We start from the raw sequence: 23,754 nt of genomic DNA on the forward strand, positions 1-23,754 counted from the left end.
TAACTATTAAAACATTTAATACATAAATGATTGTTTTCTTTGTGGCATTTTCATAATATGACTTAAAAATAATTTAAGGACAGAGGATCAGCTTCCAGACTAGATGAGAGCTGTATGCTGGCTGCCTAAAAATATAAGACAAAAAGCAAAACAAAACAAAACAAAATAAAAAAACCAACAGAGAAGGCATGGGCATCATAGGTACTATGAAACTGGAAGACATGTTAGCAGCCATAGGGACAGTCGCCTAGGCTTGGGTGAGCAGAGCGAGCCTCTGCCCCTCTAAGCGAATGTGATGCACTGCTCCTTCGAAGTTGGGTTGTTCTTACTTTCAGGTAAGGTTTCCAGAGAACTTCACAAGGAGCCAGACAAAATTGTAGTCACCGTGACACTGCCCGATGCACTTACCTGAGATGTCCCCATGCCGTTAAAAACAAAACAAACAAACAAAAAACCTTGCTGCGTAAGCATGCTCAGGATGCTCAAGAATGTGTCCACCTCCCTCTAAATGAGACAAGTTTTTTTCCTATACGATATAGACACACAAATATACATATAATACATATAAATATTTGAGTTTTTCCAATAAAAATCCCAGGCTTTCCTTTTCGAAGCCATGATTCTGAGGGGTCTATGTAGTGTTCCTGAGGTAGAACCCCCTCTCTTTGCTCTTCTGCATCCAGGCTGCGTATCTAAGCTTTGCCCCCACCCAGGGAACCCACCGTGTTACAAAAGACACCTGCGTTAGAATCAGGCTTACCCAAAGCAGATTAGAAATGGCATTATCATCTGTAAATCCTCCTTCCTCCTACAGGTTAAAACAAACAGGAGACATTGGAGAGGACCGGTATCACCATCACTCTGTGTCTGGGTTCAGACAGCCAAAAGCATGCACATGCTCACAGTCCAGTGTGAAAAACAGCAAGCAGTCTCATTCCTTAGGGCAGGATGGCAACCCATGAGCAGGCAACAGCCAGTGGCTTGCTCTCCCTGCTGGTCCCCCATCAATGTGCTTTCTCCGCAGCTATGGCAGACAATACCGGCGTGAAGGTGACAAAGGTTCCCTCCTTTAATTTCCAGTAGCATTTTGATGATACCTGAGATCTGAACCTTACCTGACCTCACCAGAAGCAGAAAGAGTGCCCCATCCCTACCTGGGACTCACACAGATAGAGACTGTTTTAACAGCCAGATCTACAATGGGCTTTTATTTCATGGAGAAAGCCCCAGACACTAGATGACTGTCTTCAAAGGGACACGGGAGTTACCTTATATGCTGTAACGTTTACTGGGCCCAAGTAGGGCTGGGATTAGTTAGCTGGTGAAAATAAAGATCTAGAATTTGCTGGAAAGAAGATACCTGGAAGGTCACTTTTTTTTCTTTCTGTTTTTTGTTGTTTTGAAACAAGGTTTCTCAGTAGCTTTAGAGCCTGTCTTGGAACTGAATCTTGTAGACCAGGCTGGCTCGAACTCACAGAGGTCCACCTATCTGTCTTCCAAGTACTGGGGTTAAAAATGTGCACCACCACAGGCTTGAAAGACACTTCTTTAAGATCTTGTTTTGTTTTCCTTTCTCTTGATGGACATGGAAACAAAGCCTGCACAAGTGCACATGTCCCTCAAAGTGTGGAACTAGTCCGTGCCACCACCTTGTGGCTTTCGGATCTTTATCACCAGGTCATGTGCCATATCTAGGAGCCCAGACGTTTATTCATGCTCCCTGACCTGCTCTAACTCAAGTCCAGGAGACAGGCATGGAGGGTGCTGGGTGAGAGAGGAGGAAAAGGAAAGGACCTGAGTGATTTCCATGGGCAGTGAGGGTAGTGGGGGATAATCAGAGCTCCAAAGAGTCAATTCATTAATCTTGATATTTGACAAATATAATTAGAAAGCAAACAAAAGCTCCCTGGGGCTGAAATCTGAGAACAAAAGGTCTTTATAATTTTATTTTCTTCAAAGCTATTCATGACCCAAATAAGATCATATTATCATATAGGACCCCAAATAAGACATGGGTGTGAGCACCCCAATTTCTTTTCTTTGGAGACAACTCCTTTGACAGAGAAAATGGTTATAGATTTTTCAAGGTATTTATTTATTTATTTTGTTGTTGTTGTTGCTTTGAAATAGGGACCATTTATAGCCTGGGCTGGTCTGAAACTCACTACGTAGCCTAGGCTGGCCTTGAATACACAGCAATTCCCCATCTCTGTCTCCTCAGTACCAGAATTATAAGTGTCTGCCACTATGCCAATCCCATCCCTAGTGACTTTTTTAAAAATAATTTCATCTTTTTTTGAGTATATGGATGTTTTGGCTGCACATATATCTGTGCACTGAGAATATACCTGGTGCCCTCAGAAGCCAGGAGAGGGTATCAGAGCTTCAGACAGTTGTGAACCCTCATGCGGGTGCTGGGAATTGAATCTGGAGTCTCTGGAAGAGCAGCCAGTGTCCTTAACCAATGAGCCATCACCCCAGCCTTGCTAGTGCTGTTTCTTACTAGATCTTCAAAGTTTTAAATTATCAATATGACATTAATAGAAATAGGAATTTATTTTGTTTGTGTGGGGTGTGTGTGTGTCCATGTGTGTACATATGGAGGTCAGAGGTTAATGTTGGGTGTCTCCAGTGCTTTCCACCTTTTATTTTGAGACAGTGTCAATCACTGAACCTAAATCTTGACGATGGCCAGCAAGTGCGATGGGATGGCAAGCACTCACCAGACCTGGCTTCTACATGAGTGCTGTGGTTCCATAATCAGGTCCTCATGCTTACGTGACAATTTTTTTGTTGTTGTTTTTTCTGAAACAATGCCTCGCTCTGTACCCAAGGCTGGCCTAAAACTATGTTGCTTAGGTTAGTCTTGAACTCGTCCCTGCCTCCAAAGTGGAAGGTCTGGGACTGCAGGTATGTGTCACCATGCTGGCCTATCTTCCAGGTGGCGGCCGGAGCATTTAAAATTTCCCCATGGCTTCCATGACAAACTTCCTGCCCAGGAATGCATGGATCTTCATGGGAGAGATGGGCATGACTTACTGAGACCTCCCTCCCTCACATTTGCCTCTTCTATGTCCCCAGAGCTGCACCCTATGTCTGTGTACCAAATATGATGACCTAGACAATGTTTGTTAACACAGATGTATGCTATTTGAAGGATTCAGAAGCTGGGGTGTGAGTGACCATAAAACCAGCTGTTTAGTGCCTGGATGTAAACATGGATGGCAGTACCTGCCCTCGGGCAGTCAACCATGGGCAAGCCTCATCTAAATGAAGCAACAGCTCTTGTCTGTATGCGCATGCCACCCATGTCTTCTTCCCTTCTCCAGGGTGCCATTCAGACAGGCCCTTGGAGTGACCTTTTAAGCATGCCTAGACGAAACCCCAGATTTAAGGCACTCTGGCTACCTCATGTGAGCACATTGAAATAGCAGACTTAAGTAGACCGTCAGCTCGTGGGAGGAATCGCAGGCCATCAGAGGCAGCTGAAAGTCATTTGACCTCAACAGAACCTGAGATTTCCCCACATGAGGGACAAGAGTCTGAAATAGACCGGCTTATTTTAACTTCAAAGAGCTTATTGTCTCTGCCAGGGTGAACTAGGCCACCGGAGAGCTCAGGGACTGTGAGTTCACCATTGCAGAAGAAGAAGCCGAGGGAGCGCAGGTGGCTCTGCACTTGCAGTGGCCGTGCCTAGAGCCCTGCTCTCTCCAGCACCGGGTTTTCTACTCCAAGAGTGAATGCAGGGTGGCCCAAGTCTCGCCTGTAAGAACATTAGCGGAGTGTCTGGGCAGCTCAGACCCACCCTCTACCCACGTGTTCTGGAAATGACATGAGCCCTCACTCTCGCTGATGCTCTCTGCACCATCCATGGGGAGTCCATCACCCCAGCTTGGATGTTGCTTTCACCTAACTGTAGGTGCAAACTTTCAGAATGGCTGCACTGGGAAGTGACATCATGTACAGCTAATAGCTTTGCTACTCAGGTGTATGCTGAACTCCTTTTGGACCAATTGCTTCAAGATTCTCTTTTTGTGGCGTTTGGGGAGAACACAGGACCTAGTACATACTAGGCCAAGCACTTGCCCACCGAGCTACAACATCCCAACCCTAAGATTCTTTTAAATAAAGTTTTGGTCAGGGAATAAATTAATTGAGGGATCTGTTTTTTTTAAACCTTAGAATCTCAATTTTACACATATATTTAGTATCTAGGTATAGTTAAAACCATTATAAATGGCTGAGAATGAAAAGCTATTTTGGGATCATCTTCAACACCAAATATGCCTCACGCTAAATAATTCAAATGCATTTTACACCTGAGCACACACATGGCTAGGAATTAAATGTCCTCAGTCATTATCTCTAACAATGGATATGCCATTCCAGTAACACCTGTGTGGACACAGCAGTACCGTGTTGTATGTTCTGGGACCCTTACCTTACCGTCCTATGTGCACATTCATTTTCATGTATGTTTTTAATATGCAAAGGTTACATTCAGAATTTTTCTATCTGCTATGCTACTATTTGTTTATTTGAATTTGTAAAATGGGTTTTTACTATGTCGTCTGGGCTCATGTCAAGTTTCTGGGGCCCACGTAATTCATCTAACTCGACCTCTGAAATCACTGCGCAGGCACGAGCCAGCACATCTGGCTTCAGACAGCTCCTTTGAAAGCCCCTGAGATCCACTAGTTGAACCTTTACATGTGCCTGTGTGGGTTTGTATGTTTTCTGTCTGAACACTTTAGAAGATTCTAGAGGTTGGATAGTTGGGCATGGCTCAGTGTGCCATTCTGCCTCAGCTGGCAAGCACACTTGTATTTGCAGAGTCAGTGGGCATGAACGTCATGGCTGAAGCAAGGAATGCCTGGCCAAGGCTGAAGATCACTACATTTGTGATTCAAAAGTCGATATTCCCACATATGAAATGCTTGCAAATGCAAATTAATTTAATTGAAATTCATATATAGGTCCTCAATAAAAGTCATACTTCATCATCATGAAACAGGCTCAAGATTAGGCAGAAAGTCCTCATGGACCACAATTAGGCCCTTAGTTTTGAGAAGTAGGTCTTAAATCTCTGCACAAGAAATTTAAGTGCACTTTTGATATGTGACTTATAAACTGTGGCAAGCTGTTGTCTCACTTGAAAGACTTTGATCACATTCTAACACAGACTTCACTTGAGCTGTAACTGTGAACACATTTGGAAACTGAGGGACTTGACCGCAAGCCTTGACTTCATGGCCAGCCATCTTTAGCCGCTTTGTGAGAAACTGTGCCTCCTGAGGGCAAGGAAGTGCCAGTGTTCTACAGCAGGGGGTGTTAGGCCACACATACTTGTTCCCGAGACACACAGTGGACACAGTACCTTCTTCAGGGACTGCTCCACCTCCTGGATGTGCAGGCCGCTGGTGGCTTTGCCGTATTCCTGCTTCCGGATCAGTCTGTTCTTCCAGTCTTCCTCACCGCTCTTCTTCAAGAGCGCCAGCCTGGGAGGAAGACACAGCAATGGAGAATCCAGCACCGCATGCTTAGATTCACAAGAACCTCTTTTCCCAGACAGACAGCCCCAAAGATGGTTTAGTTGGTGGGAAAGAAAAGTTGAAAACCGACTTGTCCGATAGAAGATGCTTTATCATCTTAGTAAGGGAAGCCACAACTCTCCTTTCCTCTCCCTCTGGGGCTGGGAGCTAGGGAACAGAGAAAAGGAACCATCCCCAGCAAAATGTCTTCTAGTGACCCCTTCTGGCTACTAGGTGAAATAATACCTGAAGATGCAAGCGGCAGTTCTTTGCAGAAAACGCTGCTGAAAAAGGCTTAAAAATACAAATAGGCACTGTGCAATAGTAGAGGTAATTTCCAACAAAGTAAATTATGCTAGTGTATGGAAATTGCATAATGAAACCCTGTACGTTAAATATGCACTAATGAGAACAGAAAGATAAGGCATCTTGTTATCATAACCTCAACTAAAGACAAACTATGATACTGCTCTCTTCTGTGCTCAGTCCTGGTATTCCCCCATAGACTAGCCCTGTCTTTACAGTGTATTCTTACAAAAAAACTTCCTCCTAAAGTCCCATTAAAAATTATTAGTTCAATTTTCTCAAGGGGAAAATATACCAAAAAAGGAATCTCATTACAAGGACTGTTACTAACACACATTAGCTCAGGCACTGCAGGCTCCATCGAAAGCCACTTGCACATTTGGGTCTCTCTGAAAAGCCGTTTTCCAGAACAAGGGGCTATTTCAGACAGCTCTGCTATCACGGAGGAAAACATCTCAGTCATCTAAGTTCAATAGAGTGGGACAGACAAAAGGGCAAGTGGGACCCGAGACTCAGGCACGCCGTTTTCCTTGCCTAGTTTGTCGTGCATGAACTGGACATGGGATTCTCCAAGGCCCCAAGTGCTAAATTTCCTTATCTATTCAATATCTGTATTGGAGGTGGGGTGACTTACACTCTAATAAAAACGTATTCACTCATTTGCTGGTGGTTCTTGGATAGAAGCCAGGGCGTGTTCTTGCCAGGCAAGTGCTCTACTACAGAACCGCATAAAAAAGGAGATTTTGCTAGGCAAATAAGGAACCAAATCTATAGTAAACAAGAATCCATTATATTTACAAATGTATGCATAATCTTCTCTTATAGTTTCTGTCCCTCTATCAAATAATGTAAATGAGCTCCGAAGAACTTCCTAAGGGATACAGAACTTTGAACTTTGGGTCTAGCCCCTCTTCAACTTCTTCCTTCTTTCTAATCTCTTTCTTACATGGCAGCAGATAAGACCACAAAAGGACGCGTTCTATAAACTCCTCTGAGTTGTCTTACAGATCTAATGCAGGCTCATGCAGCTTCTATAGTTCTACAACAGTAGCATGACGACACATGCATTAGAACATAGACTCTGAATTCCTTCCTATATTCTCACTTCAGGTCATAGTTATGACTATTATCTGTCCTGCCCCAATTACTCTGAATGTGCCCATTTTATTGCGGTAAGAAAATCAAACTATTAGAAAGAAACAACCATGACTGTGAGCTCCAAAAGCACGGGGAAACAAGGCCTCCAGCTGGTGAGCATGCCAGGCCTTCGCCACCCCAAAGAGGGGGTACGTCCAAGCAATCGCCTGGAAGAGGCATCCACACTGTCACTCGCCCCAGAACTAGCTACTTTCTTGCTCTACTTCTGACTCAGAGCAGGCATTTTCGGCTGTCATCTCAATCAGATTGGAACCCAAATGACTTCCAGAGAACAAACCCTCGACCTCAGAATGGAGACCGTTAAAAATGATGTAGCTAACAAACAGCTTCTCAACAAACTAGGCTTCCCCTGGGGCTGCTCAGAGGGGCATGAGACTAACTCAGAAAAAGCGAGCTGCGGAACCTGAACTCACTCAGTCCCATTCCTTATGAGCCTCTGATGTGCACAGGCATCTTCACAGGTCAAGGCTTCTCTGAGCGAGGGCCTCCTGCATGTGGGTGGGAGAGGAGGCGTGATTCTAAATCCTGCCTCTCCAAGTCCCAGTTGTTCCCTTCCTTGAGAAGTCAGTCTGAGCAGACACAATGCCTGTCTCTGTCAGCAAGAACAGAGTCTTCCGATTTCCTTGTGATGTTCTCCCAGTCCTTTGTAGACTGATTTCCACAGAACCATTCCATTCTAAAGCCCTGAAAAATTGCTTCCAAAGACTCCAGAGTAACCAAAATAACATGGCAGAAAGTGCTTCAGTTGAGCCCATGTGGTACTTGGCCCAGTCCTCACTTCCACAGTTCCAGTGATGAATAACTTCATAATAACACACAGTGAATCTGAGTGTATTATCCCGTCTCTTCTGATTTCCTGTTTGCTGTTCAACAAGCTGTGGAGGGTGGCGGACTTTCCAGTCTTGTTCTCCACTCTGGCAATCTCACAGTCCTTCATCACCATGCAGAGGGCTAAGGTCTGGGTCGACACATGACATAAATCCCCCCTGTGCAGTGCCAACAATTGTCAGCGCTTTTAACATCTGCCAAATCTGAGGGCTATTTGTGGGCTGTGATGTGGAGTGTTGGGGCACCTGCTTCGTCTGAGGCTCCTTACCCAGTGAGTGGCATAGTATCAGCCGCTAACACACTGGCCTGGCCTGGGGCCAATGGGACATGTGCTTACCAGGCCACTATGGGAGTGTCTACGGCTCTTTCCACAGCCCATTCTCTTCAGCAAGAATTCTGGCTTGAGAGCTTCCTGGATGAGGACAAGTTTTTCCAGCCTCATAGCAGGGATGGGTCAAGGAAGGGACAGGCAGACCACGTGCCTCTAATGCCAACTAAGGTTTTTGTATTTCCTCTTTAGACATTTCCCCTACTTTCAGAGAAAGAGGCACCCACGACTTATGCTGAACTGAGCAGCACTGATGAATAATTGCATCAGATCCTGATCATAGCCAATGAGAAACTTGGAAGAGTTATTAATAATAAGCTTTGTGTCTGCATTTGGTTTTTATCTGGCACCCAAGATGCCAGGACCTTGTACGTCCAAGCAAGAGCTCCACATGGAACCCTGGTCCATCCCCTTGTTATGCTTTCTTTTTCTTTTCTTCTCCTCTCTCTCTCTCTCTCTCTCTCTCTCTCTCTCTCTCTCTCTCTCTCTCTCTCTCTCTCCTTCTGATGTTATGAAGTATATGTGGGTGAACCCAGGGTCTGCCTGCCTTGTTTCACATGTAAGCATGGGGCGGGGGGTGGCGGCACAGATGTGTGTGCCTATGCCCAGCCTCTCTGTTCATGACAGGGATTCAAACTCAGTTCATCGGGCTTGAGTAGCAAGCCCTGTGCCTAGTGACCCAACTTCTCTGGTGCTGAAGACTGGGGCTGGAGCCTTGTAAGTGCTAAACATGTATATTCTACAAAGAGCCAGTCCTCCAGCCCTTCTTATCTATGAAGTGGAAGGCTGCCATGGTTTGAGTACAGCGTGCCTCTTCTGTCATTATGGCAGTATCCTGAACAGACCTTTGGGAGTGAAGAGATACTTAAAGGGGATTAATGCCTTTTTACTGGGAGTGACTTTATGCTCTGGACTTTGGATTAGTAATGAGAGAGCTGCCTGCAAAAGCATGGCTCTTTGTCGCTCTCTGTATAGGTGTTTCCCCTCTGAAGTGTAGATATGACGCGTCCTTCAAAAGGCCCATTAACTGCTGCAGTCAACCTTGAGAGCCGGCAGGACCACTAGGGGTCAGCTTCCCTCCGTGGATGAATTAATCAGGATTTAATGACATTTTTGGTGGGTGGTAAAAATTTCTAGAGATGGGCATCTAGTGGGAGAAGACAGCCCCTGCCTGCTGGCTGTCTGCCTCTTGGGTGCCCAGGGGCATCAGGGCTAGCCAGCAGAGGTCTTTGAGACAGATTCTCCTTCAAGCCAGGCTTCCCAGGTAGTTGTCACAGAGAAGAAAGGTCTGGCGGACTTAGCGCGACTTCCCTCCATGTTCTAACGTGTCACAAGGCACTCTACCTGGTATGGCTGCCAATGTTAGTCTTTGATTTTCCAGAACTGTGAGACAAAAGTATATTCTTTTGCTTTTCAAATTATTCAATCCCAGATATTCCTTGCGGCATCAGAACTAAGAGGCCGAGTCAGAGACCTTTCTCTATTTTTACAGCAATCGAAGGGCTCACTGGGAGATGAACTCTTCAGCTCACAGCAAGAAGCCAGAGTTTGCTGGGGAGACATGGACACAGGCTATGTGGGGTGCAGAGGAGCAACAAAGGGACATGTACACAGGAACCCCCGTTAGCCCCTAAGGCAGATCTCTCTGTGTCTCTCCGCCTCTCCATCCCCTCATGCCCTTGATTTTGCAGCCAATCTTTGCAGGAGTTGGCTGACTGAGTCTGCATAGGCCACCCGTGGGGACAGGGGATCTGCTCGCCTCAGTCATCTTCTCCCCAGAGTGAAAACACAAATGTGACAGTCACGGATGACGTAAACACGGCCTCCAAGGCCTTCGTAAGCTTCCAACTCTAAATTATAGAATTATTTGGTTCATAATGCTCTTTCAAAAAGTTCCTAAGAAGGGGCAGTTTGATCTCAAATCATTTAGACAGTGATAAAATGGCAGCTTTGCCAATCCACTGGAAGAAGCACCATAGGTTTCATTCTGGCTATGGATCAAGCTGGGCATTCTAGACTTTGTAGGTGCACTGCTGGTTGCTGTAACAAACATCACAACAGAAGCGACTCAGGGAGGGTTTGTGTTGGCTAATGGCGTGGGACAGTGACAACCCAGCGTGATGGGGAAGGTGTGCAGAGTTCACTGTGGCGGGAATGTGTGACTGGGGTCCTCACATTTCAGCAGACCAGGACAGAGATGGGACAACATTCACAGCTGGACTGTAACCCTCAAAGGCCCTTCCCTAATGGCTTACCTCAGTCAATCAAACCTCTTGTTCCAAGTGTTTGACAACTCCCACCAGCCACTAGCTGAGGATCAAGTGGCCATATAGCGGCACTTCAGATACAAACCCTAACATTTCATGTCAAAAAGATGAAGGAAGTTAAGGGACGTTAGTGTTTCCTCAAATAACAAACATATTCTTTTTTTTGGGGGGGGGGGCGGTTCGAGACAGGGTTTCTCTGTAGCTTTGAAGCACTAGCTTTTGTAGACGAGGCTGGCCTCAAACTCACAGAGATCTGCCTCCCAAGTGCTGGGATCAAAGGCGTGCGCCACCACCACCCAGCCAAACATATTCTTTAAAACGAGAGCACGGGACTGGCAAGATGGCTCAGTGGGTAAAGGTGCTTGCTGCCAAGCTTGACAACCCAAGTTTTATCTTTAGCACCAACATGTGGAAGGAGAGAACCAACTCAGCATGTTGTCTTCTGACTTCCCTACACTCATGCTGTGGCATGTGTAGGTGTGTCTCTCTCTCTCTCTCTGTCTCTGTCTCTCTGTCTCTGTCTCTCTCTCTCTCTCTCTCTCACACACACACACACACACAAACACACACACATAGTAAATGAAAACATTTTAAAAAGGAGTATATAAAGGTACTCTACAAGTTAATTTCCTGGTTACTACACTTTTGATTTATTTTTACACTTTATTTCATCTTACTATGCATCCTAGACTAGACTCAGACTTCTGAGCACACAGGGTCTCTCTGCCTATCTACTTAGGAGCAGATTAACTAGGGTGCTAAGGGCATTTGGTAGCACTCAGAACAGAGAGCTTGATATGGTCAGAACTTAGTGTAGGAGAGACCCAGGTAGTCAGCCAAAGGCCACAGCTCATTGGAACTCATGACAAAGTCTGCGCTCCTCATTACAGATGCAGGGGTCTGGAGGTGAAAGAATAATTTGAAGCAAACCAAGTAAAGAACGTGTGAACAGAAATGGGCATAACCACACAGTGACTACAAGTCCCAGGCTAAGATGGCGTCAGGAGGCTTGCCTGCGTCCAAGGACCGTGGTCCTGCCAGGCACAGTGAGCACACAGTGCCAAGGGTGCTGGAACTAAGTTCCTCCTGTGGGAAATCGAGGTAGTCACAATAGCTGGACTAAGTGAGCTTTACAGACCTAGGATTTTATATGTCACCCCAGAAACAAAAGCAATGTTCAAATAAATGTTTGAACGGCACCTCCATTCTCAATAGGTCAGGTTTCGCATTTAACAAAGGATTGGAGGCCCCCACTCAGGGGACCTTCTCAAGCAAATGGTAAAGACAGACACACAGGTATGTTCAGTGAAGTACACACAAAAGTCCCATCAAGGTCCAGGGAGGTCATGGGTGAGATATTTCTCATCAACATAGTTGATGATAGCAAACATAATTGCTAAATAAACAGACCCTGACTTTTGAAATAATAGATGTTAACAATGAAATGGAGTAGCTGAATATTTAGCAAGCATTCCTGACAGGATTCTGAACAGACTCGGGTGAGGAACCTCTCTGAGAGGTTTTGGCTCTAGCTAGGCAACAGGTGCATCTATCCCCCATACGTGGACTCACTTCTAGAGAGTTCACAGAAGCCTCCGCCATCTTTTCACTTCAGCACAAAGCCTGGTTGAGAAGCCGTGCTCCACAGTAGCTCAGCTTTAAATACAATACTTTCCCCTCAGGGTAAAACTCACAGATAGAGACAGACTAAGCAGAATTTACTGAAAATAAGCAGCTGAATCAAGAAACCCCAGAGCAACTGTCTAATATAAAATGTGAGGGCTGGAGTTGCAGTTCATTGGTAACGTACTTGCCTAGCAAGTACCAGACTCTGGGTGAAATCACCTGTATGGGAGGGAGGGAAGGAAGGAGGAAGGAAGGGGAGGAGGGAAGAGGGGGAGGAAGGATAGGAAAGAGGAAGGATGCAGAGGAGGGAGAAGGAGGGGGAGAAAGGATAGGGAGGAGGAAGGATATGGAGGAGGGAGAAGGAGGAGAAAGGATGAAGAAGAAGGATAGGGAGGAGGAAGGATGGGGAGGAAGGAAAGAGGAGGAAGGATGGGGAGGAGGGAGAAGGAGAAAAGGATGTAGGGGAAAGGGGGAAGGGGGAGAGGGAAACAAGAGAAAGGGGGAGTGAGGAAGTTAGGAAGGAAGGAAGGAAGGAAGGAAGGAAGGAAGGAAGGAAGGAAGGAAGGAAGGAAGGAGAGTTTCTAAATGGTCAAATCAATCATCTATTCAGTTTTGCCTGGTGAAATGGCTCAGCAGGTAAAGGAACCTGGCATCAAGACCAACAACCTGAGTTCAATCCCAGGACACACATAATGGAAGGAAGGAAGTGATTTCTGCAAGATGTCTACTGACCTCCACACATGTTCTGTGGCACACGTGTAAGCACACGCATACACACACACACATACACACAGACACACGGATGCATGCGCACATGTGTGTGCACACACACAAATAAGTAAACGTAATAAAATTTTAGAAAAAAGTAATTCATCTTATTTTCTATAAAACACACCAAACAGATTCTAATCTCAAAGACAAAGATCTTCTATGTGAATTTATCTATCTTCATCCAATATTTATTTAAATCAGACCACCAGTGGATCACCGGACTCACAGTGTGAATCACGTGTTTCTATAGGAGAAAGAGGCGCTATATCTCAGCTTCCCAGAGAACTGGATATGAATAAGAAACAGAGACCACAGAGAAATGAGGTGTCCCTGTTCGTTTTGCCCTGAGTCTGAACTGGGCACCTCTCAAACTTGCTATATTAGGTGCAGCTCATGTTCCTATGGCTCTTCCAGCTTCCCTGTGTAGCCTGGCAAAGCAAGTGCACAGCCCTCTCCAATACTGCCTGTCAATCATCAGACGGGCTTACCTACCTTTCTTTAATTGACATAGTTTTGCTGGGTGAATCCAGAAGAGTCTCTCCCACTGGCACTTTGACCTCTCCAGCAGCAAACATGGCACAGGGGTTCTTGAAGAGTTTCTCTGCTAGCTGCTCAGAGGAGTCTTGCTGCTTCCAGGACATTGGGGCTGCCTTCTGAATAGAGGCAGCCGGCTCTGTTTGTTCAGAAGCAGGTTCTCCAAACTCTGTTGCTAGAGAGAAGGAGAGCAGGGTCAACATCACTCTCAGCAAGCATCTCTCCAGATATTCACAGCCCCACAGTGCAGCACCCGCGTCAGCATCATCCCCCAGCAAGCATCTCTCCAGATATTCACAACCCCACAGTGCAGCACCTGAGTCAGCATCACTCCCACCAAGCATCTCTCCAGATGTTCACAGTCCCACAGTGCAGCGCACGAGTGAGCATCACCCCCAGCAAGCATCTCTCTAGATGTTCACAGCCCCACAGTGCAGCACCTGAGTCAGCATCACTCCCAGCAAGCATCTCTCCAGATATTCACAGCCCCACAGTGCAGCACCCGCGTCAGCATCATCCCCCAGCAAGCATCTCTCCAGATGTTCACAGCCCCACAGTGCAGCACCTGAGTCAGCATCACTCCCAGCAAGCATCTCTCCAGATGTTCACAGCCCCACAGTGCAGCACACGAGTGAACATCACTCCCAGCAGGCATTTCTCCAGATGTTCAGTCCCACAGTGCAGCACCTGAGTCAGCACAACCCCCAGCAAGCATCTCTCCAGATGTTCACAGCCCCACAGTGCAGCACCCGAATAAGGTTGTAGGTGCATGGCAAGTTACCCAGGCCACTGGGGTTGATGTGGAACTGTAGCACACACCGAGAGAAACAGCTCGCCTGTGCCTGCTGTGTTGCATAATGGAATTGACCTCTCTTAGACAGTACACCCTCATTTCTGGTGAGCTGTGCTCATAAACCTAGCCCATCTCGGCATACATGCTATCAGGGTGTATGAATGGAAGCTGCCTGGTCTCCTCTGTAGACAGCACATTAATCTGTATGGTAAGAATGCATGCGGAGTCTAAAAGCACACCAGTTCAAGTCTGTCTCCCTGTGCTGACAGGGTGCAGGACTCTTAATAAAAGGGGCCAATACGGCTAAAGAGCTCAGAAGGCTACTGTGTGAGTTAATGTCACCGAAGTTACCTGAAACCCTTATCAAGGGCCGTTAAGAATCGCAGCCAATTTGCTGCTGTAGACCAGACTCCACCAGTTCACTTACCGTGTCAGATTCAAGGGGAAGAGAGGTCTGGGGAAAGGAGTATGACTCACTGAACTCGATCCATCCTAGTGATAAACTGCTCTAGATGTAAGGATCAGGAACCAGCAGAGCACACGCGGCAAGTCTGTCAAGCACAGAAGCCTAGAAAGCGGAGCCGCAGGAGCTTACCTTTGAGGGAGAACTTTCTCGTGGCATTTCCCACATCTGCATTCTCCTCCGAGGTCTGCTTGTCCTTCAGGTCCAGATTCTCTTGCAAACTGATTTTAGCAACGGAAAATTCCGTCACCTCATCACCAAGGTGGGTGACAGGAGAATTACCCAACTCTAAGCTCCCCCTCCTTAGAATGGCACGTTTAGGCTCCTTCTGGACATCACCATCTCTGACTCTGCCAAGGATGGGGTAGGAGGGCTGCGCTTCCTCCTCGAAGGCTCTGTGTGTCTGAATGCCACTGTCTACCCCAGTCAGAGTGTTCTTGCCTTCTGTCTCTCCAGACTCCTCCAGCATTCCTTTGCACCCACTGTGTTCTGCCAGAGGCCGCCAGCCTTGTGGTTTCAGAATGCTTCTAACTGGAGAGTCTGAATTTTCCACAGGAGAAGGAAACTGGGAGTCAGTGGGACTTGCACCGCCATCAACAGATGTCTTCGTCCGAAGGTCCCCTGCGTATGTGGGAGCAACTGCAGAGGCCATGGTTGAAACCGATGTGCTCACAGTGGGGGAGAAAGGGACGAGCTTCCCACTCTGTACCTGGGAGGACACAGTTTAAGGACATTGTCATCTGAGGGGACTGGATGGGCATAATACACCTCAGCACTGGCTCATCTTACTGGAAAACCAGCCTGCAAGGTTATACACACAGAATACATCACAAACAAGCCCTCTGGGGAAGCAGCTTGCCTCTGCTATTATATCCTACCAAAATGGACTCATTCCAAGCAAATTATGAAAAAAAAGAAGAAAAGCAAACTTGGGTATGGGTCTTCCTTAGGGATGAGAAGACAACGCCAAGTTCAAGTGCACCCGTTGACTGTCCTGTGGCCACACACGCACCCCCCCCACACACACCCCTACACTGGACTCAGACCTCACACACTCACCTGCTCCACCTCTCCGAGTGTGACTGGCTGAGTCTGATACCTCGCGTTCATCCTTCTCTGCCGCACGTCTATTCTGTTTCTGGTGGAAATGGCTTTGGAGACTGGCTGGGACAATTTGTTAAACAAGGCCAATTTCTCTGCTAAGCTCAGAGAGGAGGAATCAGGTTCGCCTGGTTCGGCAGACTCTCTGCCCTCATTTGCCTGGCCCCTGGCTAAAGCCTTTTGGTGAGCAGACGCCTGTAACCTAGAGGGAAGGAAGGAAAGAGTCAGTCACATAGAGAAAAACAAACAAAGGCCCACTACTAATTCATTTATCAACTGTCTTTAAAATGTCACTTATTTAGTAAAGGGTTGATTTTCCCTCACAGTTCTGGGAGAGGGACAGGCGACTGTGAGCAGGGTCAGCTTGGGACACCAGCACCATGATTTCTAGGACAGGCAGACGGTTAGCTCTGAATCATTTCTATAAAGAACATTTCCTGTTGAAGGAACCAATGTCAGCCTGGATCTAGCTTCCTCAAGAGAAATCCTGGTTAGTTCCTCTCTCAGGGACAAAAGGTATAGGCAGAAATTACTGCTTGGATCAAACATCTCTGTAGATACTGCTCAGAAGGTGGCATCTTATTTTGAATGGCGAGGGAGAATATGGTCTCCCGACAATGACAGTCTGCGAAGCAGGTTTTTGTTTGTCAAACGTGTGGTCTTTAAATATACTTATCTCCCACATAGCTACCCATTTCCAGAAGTTACTTACATCTAATTCCCAATAACTTGAAATGTGAAGAAAATCCCCCAAATCCCGAGTGGGACTACAGAGGAAGGGCCTGTTTAGCATGGGCAAAGCCCTGAGGCTCAGTCCCCACAACAGCAACAGTAATAAAAACAGCTTTCACTGCTACTGCTAGGGGGAGGCTTCCAGGCCAGGAGGTCAGTGAGATTCTCAAACGGTCTCCAAGACAGCATTGCCCCCGCCCCTGGCAACACTTTGTTCTAGCGAGAAGACTAGTCAGCCTTTTCTCTCATTAATCACGGGGCCCAGGCAGTCCCAAGCAGAGGTCGGTGTCTGTGTCCAGACAGATCATGAGGGCAGTGAGGTGAGCGAGACCAACCACCTGAGGATCGGAACCTTCCAGGGGTCCGAGAGCACATACCAGGAGGGTCACGAAGTCTTTCCCAAGGCAGCCTTGCTTCTGGATTGGGCAGTTTACTCTAGCTCTGCCATTTTATACCTCTTACTGCATGTGTAGCTTGCGTGCTTTGTCTCATCACAGTTAAGACAAAGGGAGAGTTATATGGTTTAAGAACATACTTTCAAAACATCACAATCTAAAACTGAACCCTATTACATCTATAACCAATCCTAAAATCTAATGGCACTGCCTTTCCTCTCTTCAAAGTAGAAAGCAGGAGTATTTGATTTTAGTATGGATTTGTATGTATACATATTTAAAAATAACTCATTTCAATATTCACATTAATGTTCTATTTTAAAATTAGTCTTTACCCATTAGTATTTTAGAAGAAAAATAATGTTTTTTTATGTTAAAAAAAAAGTATAAGTGAGTTAGTGTGAGCCTAACACCAACACAGGAAGCAGGCAGACAGACAACACGTTTCTCACACAGCCGCGAAATTAACGGTACCTCGCACTATGGCAGGACAAAACACCAAACATTTCAGGGACACTCACTGCACTGATTTGTTTGTCAAACAAATGAAAGGCATTCAAAGCTTCCAGATACATCTGCTACCCAGCACCTTGGCACTGGGTTTTACATGCAGCAATGTGTGTCCGGTACCTGGCAGGCTGCACAGTGCTTCTAGCTACAGTGGGGCTAGGAAGTCTCGCCATTACAGGGTGGGTGACCCCAGAACACGAAGCAGGGATAGGTTCGCTTTAAAAGCAATGGCCAAAGGAGGAGCATTCATGAGGAGAGAGAAGAAAAGAAGCATTAAGGAAGGCATAGCTGTAAATCCAGAAATGCAAAAACCAAATATTTTACCAAAAATATTTGCTAAACACTCTGAGGGAAAACAGATCACAAAAGAACTTGGAAAGCAATACAGATGGAAGGGCAGAGGCAGGGGCTGTCCAGAGTAAGTGGGACAAGCAGAGGCGTAAGCTTGAAAAAGAGTCAGCTTAGAACAAACAGCCTCATTTTGAGAAGTCATTTAAAAAGCTAGCGTCAACCATAGCCAGTCAGGAGATTCTTGCCACAGTTTAGAATGCTCTTCTCAGTGTAGCTTTTAGCAGCATCTGTGACTTCGTCAATCAACAGCGTCATCAAAGTAGACGCACCGAGCCATACCAGCCGGTTATTCCCCCTCCTTTGTTGTTTTGTTTCCGTGGGTGTCTGTTTTACAGTGTTTACCAGCCAATCCAAGAAATTACTTTTTAGACAAATGGATATGCGAGCAGTGTCGGAAGTGCACAGATGTGCTTGCCCATCGGCACACCGAGCAGACGAGGCACCTAGGGCCAGCTCAGTGGTAGAGCACTTGCCCATCATACTCAAGGTATGTGGACCCGAGAATCGAACACTTGGAGAAGAAGGGGAAGAGGGACAACCTCACAGCACGTTCCAATAGCAAGTCTTCAGACAGAGGTCCTTTGGGTGGCAACACTCCACAGAAATGTTTTTTTAAGAACAAATAAATAGTCTCACCTGACTGGAGCTGCTAACTTTGAGTGAACCAGTCAAGGCAATCTGAGCAGACTGCCCAAACGCAGAACTCCTGTTGTTTGGAAAGTGTCCAACTGCCAATTAATTTTTAGACATTTTGGTGGTGATTTAAAAACAAAACAAATGCTTATGTCTTAGAGGTAGGCGCTAAAATATTTAAGGCCGAAACGTCTGGGGGGGGGGGGGGAGGCGGCCGAAGATAATGCATGCGGAGGAAAACTGCCTAGGAACTGAGGGTCAGGAAGCCGAGGCTCACTATAGGTCACCTCCTCCATTGTTTTTATTTTTGTGAAAGACAAAACACAATGATAAAATCACTTCAGGAGTAACTGTAGGACTTATAGCAGGTACATCCCATTACTGTCAAATAGCAGGAAAATCCAAACAAAAATCAGTATGAAGAATGTGCCTCTCTATGTCTCCTGGTTAAACTGCCTCATTCTTATAGGAAACTCTCGACTCTCCCTTTAAAGATGACAGCATAGGTCAGGCTAAGGACTCCCCAGAGACGTACGTGGCTGCGATGACCACTTCCTCATTGGTGATGGGCTGGGTGTGAGAACGGTCCTGCAGGCGACGCAGCCTTTGCTCCACGGCTGCATTTCTGGAACGTCTCTTTGGGACGTTGTGTTCATCAAATGATTTCTCCATTTCCTGCAGTTAGAAAACATTGTAGGATCCCCGTGAATTCGAAGAAAGGAAACTACTGGGGTAGCAGAGTGTCTGTCTACTGCTCGTCTGAAGAATCCACAGAAGGGGCACCAATGAGGGCCCCGGCCATCAGAAGCGAATGCTTCAGGCTGGAGCGGCTGGGTCAAAACCAGTCAAAGCAGATCTGCAGCTTGATTCTAGACAGTCTGCATTAAAGGGTTGGCCCACAGTGTAGTATTAGCAGAATATAAGAGGTGGGGCTGGGAGCGATGTCATCACCCCCCCCCCCACACACACACATACCATACACACAAAGATCCCAGAATCCTGCCTCTTCCCCTCTTTTTCATTCCTGCCACCAGGTATGGAGCAGCTTCCTCCACCCATCTGCTCCTGTTGGGAGCGCTACTCTATCACAGGCCCAAAGCAAGCAGGCCAGCTGTCACAGAGAACCTCTGAAGGCCTGTGCTGAGATAAACTTTTCTTTTTTTGGAGCCTGTCCTGGAACTAGCTCTTGTAGACCAGCCTGGACTCGAACTCACAGAGATCTGCCTGCCTCTGCCTCCCAAGTTCTGAGATTAAAGGTGTGCACCACCACCGCCAGGCCTAAACTTTTCTTTTTAAAAAAAGAAATGTGATAGCTTTAGCTATCCTGTTACAATCAAGGGACACTGTCTAAGCCAGCACAGGAAGAGAAGAACGGGTATGATAGGTGAGGAGAACACGGAAGTGTGTGGAGTACCAGACCCTGGGCATCTTCCTCAGAAGCGGCTACGGTCTCTGAGCAAACCATTTGGCACACCTTACCCTGAAAAGCAACCTCTTGGCAGCGACACTCAGTTTGGCCCGCTCATCCACTTTTTCCTCATCTGTAAAAAGTCACGAAAGAACCGCACATCACTAGAAAGCACAGGCTTCCTCTCGGAATGCTTCTCAAGGCTGACCTGGCAATCCCTGGAATCCGAGAGGAGGTGGATTCTCATCATGAGCTCATGCTTTCTCATGGCAATTCTAACCCAGCTGCGTCCAGACGGTGTGTTTATTGTAACGGTCTGATGACCTTAGGAACACCGCCTTGCTGCGGATGGCAGCGGTCACCAGTGAAACCCACTTCTTTAGTCACAGCGGCTATTCCACAGTGCTCACCAAATGAACCTCCTAGTTCCTATCAGAAGTTAAGGGAGGGCTTATCAGAAACTGAGAGCTAGGGTTAACAGCAAGGATGTTTGGAAGGAAGCAAGACACTGATAGGTTCCAGGTTTCATCTCCCGCACAGCCTCAAATCTTAGGTCTTAAATCTGATCTGGACAAGATGTGGAAGAATAAAAAGAAGAGAGATACTTGCCCTCAACCATTGGCATCTCTGAACCGGAAGGGTACCTAGGAAAGACAGCAACAGATAGTGATGATGATTAGTGGTGGACACACAAGCTACACATGAAACACAACGCAAGTGAGCTACTTAAAGACTTGGCTGACACTGTGGAGCTGTGCATACAACGCCAGCCTGGGGCACACCTTGTGAAGAAAAAGCAGTACTGACGAGAAGTTATCACATAGGATTAAGGGCACATTTCCGGTGAACCTTATAATTGTATGATGCCATTTAAAAATGTAAATATAAGAAGTAAGCTATTTAGAAGATGAATACAAAATTCCTTATGCCCAGTGGCGGAGGTTAAGTTCAGATGCCAGTTTAATAAAAGAACAAAAGAGCGAATATCACTGGCTGAAGAAAAATGCCTCTCCTCACCTGATCTGCAGTTAGTTCAAAACTTTAGAGTTGTATCAGTTAGAAAAATCAATATTTTTTGGAATATATCTCAATAAATATAATAAGTATCCTTCTGGCTGGGATGGAATAATCTTAGAATCCTATGCAAATCACATCAGGCCCGCCAGGGCAGTGAGAACCCCGTGTTTGAATTGCTTGAGGTATACACACACATGCCTACCTATCTGTCTCCTTTCGCTCTGCTGAGGTTATAGGTTGAGTTCTAAATCTCTCAGAAGTTTTTCTACTTTCACCAGGAGAAAGATAGCGCCTTGGTTTCCGAGACCCTCTCTCCCGTTCAGTGGGCAAGCCAATTCCTTCAGCTGACTTCTCAACCCGGGATTGGCTTTTAGGACCACAGGGCAGCGAAGAGTGCAACATAGGAATACAGAGGGAGAGGAAAAAAGAGAGGGAGGGAGAGAGGGAGGGAGAGAGTGAGAGGAAGGGAGAGAAGTAGAGGGAGAGGGAGGGAGAGGGAGGAGGAGAGGGAGAGGGAGGGAGAGAGAGAGAGAAAGAGAGAGAGAGAGAGAGAGAGAGAGAGAGAGAGAGAGAGAGAGAGAGAACAGAGGAAAAGTTTATGCATCTCAGTGAAAGACACAGCGCTAGGTTCTACATGCTCAACCATGCGCATTGCAGGTGGAACATTCCAGAGACCCACTCCTCCAGATCCCAATTAGTAGGCAGAAGCAGAATGGTAGTGTGTGAGCCATTTCCTGAACACTCTGCCCTGCACACACTTGTGAGCTAAGCTAACAGGACACACCACAGGTAGCGAAGTGAATCGGCTGCCAAGGACGTGCAAGTGACAATTCGGAAGGATGTTGGGAACATCACCTACAGTTCAGGTTTCTTGCTGGCTCTGGCTGATTCGAGAAACATATTTCGGAGCTGGGCAACGGAGACTCTTGTGTCCAGCATGCTAGGTTCTGCACCAGGCCCTTCTGCCCGGGAACTCTGCAGCTCCAGCTCCTGCTTTGGGGCTGGATTATTCTGTCTGGGGACCTGGAACTGAAGGGGACCCGTGTAATCCGACAGGGAGCGGGCCATGACCTTGCGTTTCTTTGAAGAGGCCTCTTTTGTGTGACTGGTTGATGTGGCATCTTGGGACGCAGGACCGCTCTGAACATACAAAATCATTTCACTCCGGCCAATTCTCTGAGTAGGCTGATGTTGAACTTGCCTCTCCCTCTCAGGTTCTATGGTGACGGAGTGAACGGTGGGCTCATCTAAATCTTCATTACCAGAGGGGCCTTTGTGGCCTCTGGCCAGCCTGTCATCTTCCAAGGTCAAGCGTGATTTGGGGCTCTTCTCCAGAGAATCCGCGGGGAGCTCATCTGCTTCTGGTTCACAAATACGGAGCCCTGGAGCATCCCTCGACTCACCTTCTAGAATCTTCAAGGTGGTAGATTTTATGACATTTGGGGTGCCTGGCCCCACCCAGCTGCATTCAGATGCACTTTCTGGGGTGCCCATGGTCACCAGCTTGATGGCATGAACAGGGTCAGCTGGCAAGACACAGCTCCGGCTTGGCCGCAGTGAGCTCACTACCCTGCTGGTGACCCTATCAAAGGCGGAGTTTTCTGACTGGATAGACAGGAAATGCGCAGGTCCTGGCTGCTGTCTCCTCTGAGGTAAGGACTCTGAGGTGAGTTCAGGGCTGCTGCGAGCACTCTCCTCTTTCACCATTTTTTCTCTAACTTTAACTCTTAAGAAAAAAATAGGATTTATGTTGCGATACGTTGTGGTCACAAAAGGGAAAGGAAGCATGCACAGACCATGGGTGGCAGTGGAGTCAATGCAGAGAGAACATGTATGAAAAATATTTGGGCATTGAACACACACTCCTAGTGTTTGTCAGTTAGATGGAGTGAAATCTCCAAATTTGCATTTATACTCTAGCATGGCCCAAACGTTCCATCCCCTGTTAAGCTGAGTCACATGCTATCTGGAGGGAGAATGGGTTTGTTCTAACAAAATACCTAGCAACTCCAGGAAGCTTCATTCATACACATCACGGTAAGCGGTAGTGTGAAAGAGGCAATGCCTAGGTCGGGACTGGTACGAGTCCAGACCTAGGTATGGGCTGTGGGGGTGACTGCACGCTCTAAGGAAATGTACTCTCATGAGTAGACACGGCCACTTCCCTGTCCACGGGATATGCGGGCATTTGTGATTGCTAATGCTTCCTACTGAGTTTCACGGTTTAGTTATCACTTGAGGCCCTAAGATCATACTCACAGGATCTGAATGCTAAGCTCACTATGTCATTTGATCCCAAGACATGGCCAGTTTGGATGTCCTTACTTATGACAACAGGAATGTCAGCAAGAAGGCATTTGTTAAGAGAATCAGGAACCCTCATCTCCCTCCCATCGATGTTGCACCCTAACTAAAAGCCAATTTAAGGAGGAAATGTTTTTGTTTCTGATTTTTAAAAATTTGCGATCAGAGCTGAAAAAGATGTCCAAACGTGCAGACTGTTCCCCTCTCTGCAGAAGCCTGCTAACCAAGAACGCTGGCTGGTGATCCTACCTGCCCCTCCCAACTTCACAAAGGGCTGGAGAGGCGGCTCAGCGATTAAGAGCACTGGCTGCTCTTACAGAGTGCCTGGGCTCAATTCCCAGGACCCACACAGCAGCTCACAACTGTCTGTAACTCCAGGTCCAGGAGAGCTGACACCCTCACACAAACACACATGCAGGCAAAAATGCCAGTGTACACTGAATTAATAAATAAATAAAACGGAAACAACGGCTGTGGGGGAGGGGAGGCTGTGTTTGGTTCCCACCTCAGCGAAGGAAAGGCCTAGTGCACAAGGTCAGCAGGGTTTGGAACAGCACCCATCTTCCTACTTAGCGAAGACGACACAGTCAACAACAAAAGCACACTTATGTTACTTTCTGAAATACCACTCCGGGGAGCACAAAAGGGAAACCCATTTATCTGCAGTGGATTGCTGATCAGGTCTGACTTTCAGAAAG

General features: G+C 46.8%; 1 protein-coding gene across 5 annotated transcripts in view; it reads right to left on the bottom strand.

Moving 5' to 3' along the window:
- Svil (supervillin) overlaps positions 1 to 23,754 on the bottom strand; it is a 206,732-nt gene that overhangs the window by 43,166 nt on the left and 139,812 nt on the right. The window contains exons 9-19 of one of the 5 annotated variants that reach the window (XM_057787279.1): positions 21,612 to 22,478; positions 20,955 to 21,119; positions 20,345 to 20,379; positions 19,807 to 19,868; positions 18,863 to 19,002; positions 17,464 to 17,559; positions 15,665 to 15,908; positions 14,738 to 15,314; positions 13,308 to 13,524; positions 5,378 to 5,498; positions 761 to 808 (exon numbers count right to left, since the gene is read on the bottom strand). In XM_057787279.1, coding sequence (XP_057643262.1) covers positions 761 to 808; positions 5,378 to 5,498; positions 13,308 to 13,524; positions 14,738 to 15,314; positions 15,665 to 15,908; positions 17,464 to 17,559; positions 18,863 to 19,002; positions 19,807 to 19,868; positions 20,345 to 20,379; positions 20,955 to 21,119; positions 21,612 to 22,478 — 2,572 coding nt within the window. The remainder of the gene's footprint in view (positions 1 to 760; positions 809 to 5,377; positions 5,499 to 13,307; positions 13,525 to 14,737; positions 15,315 to 15,664; positions 15,909 to 17,463; positions 17,560 to 18,862; positions 19,003 to 19,806; positions 19,869 to 20,344; positions 20,380 to 20,954; positions 21,120 to 21,611; positions 22,479 to 23,754) is intronic. The other 4 variants (XM_057787275.1, XM_057787276.1, XM_057787277.1 and 1 more) reach the window with 4 other exon arrangements.

This window comes from Chionomys nivalis, chromosome 13 (genome assembly GCF_950005125.1).
Source record: "Chionomys nivalis chromosome 13, mChiNiv1.1, whole genome shotgun sequence".
Lineage (NCBI taxonomy): Eukaryota > Metazoa > Chordata > Mammalia > Rodentia > Cricetidae > Chionomys > Chionomys nivalis.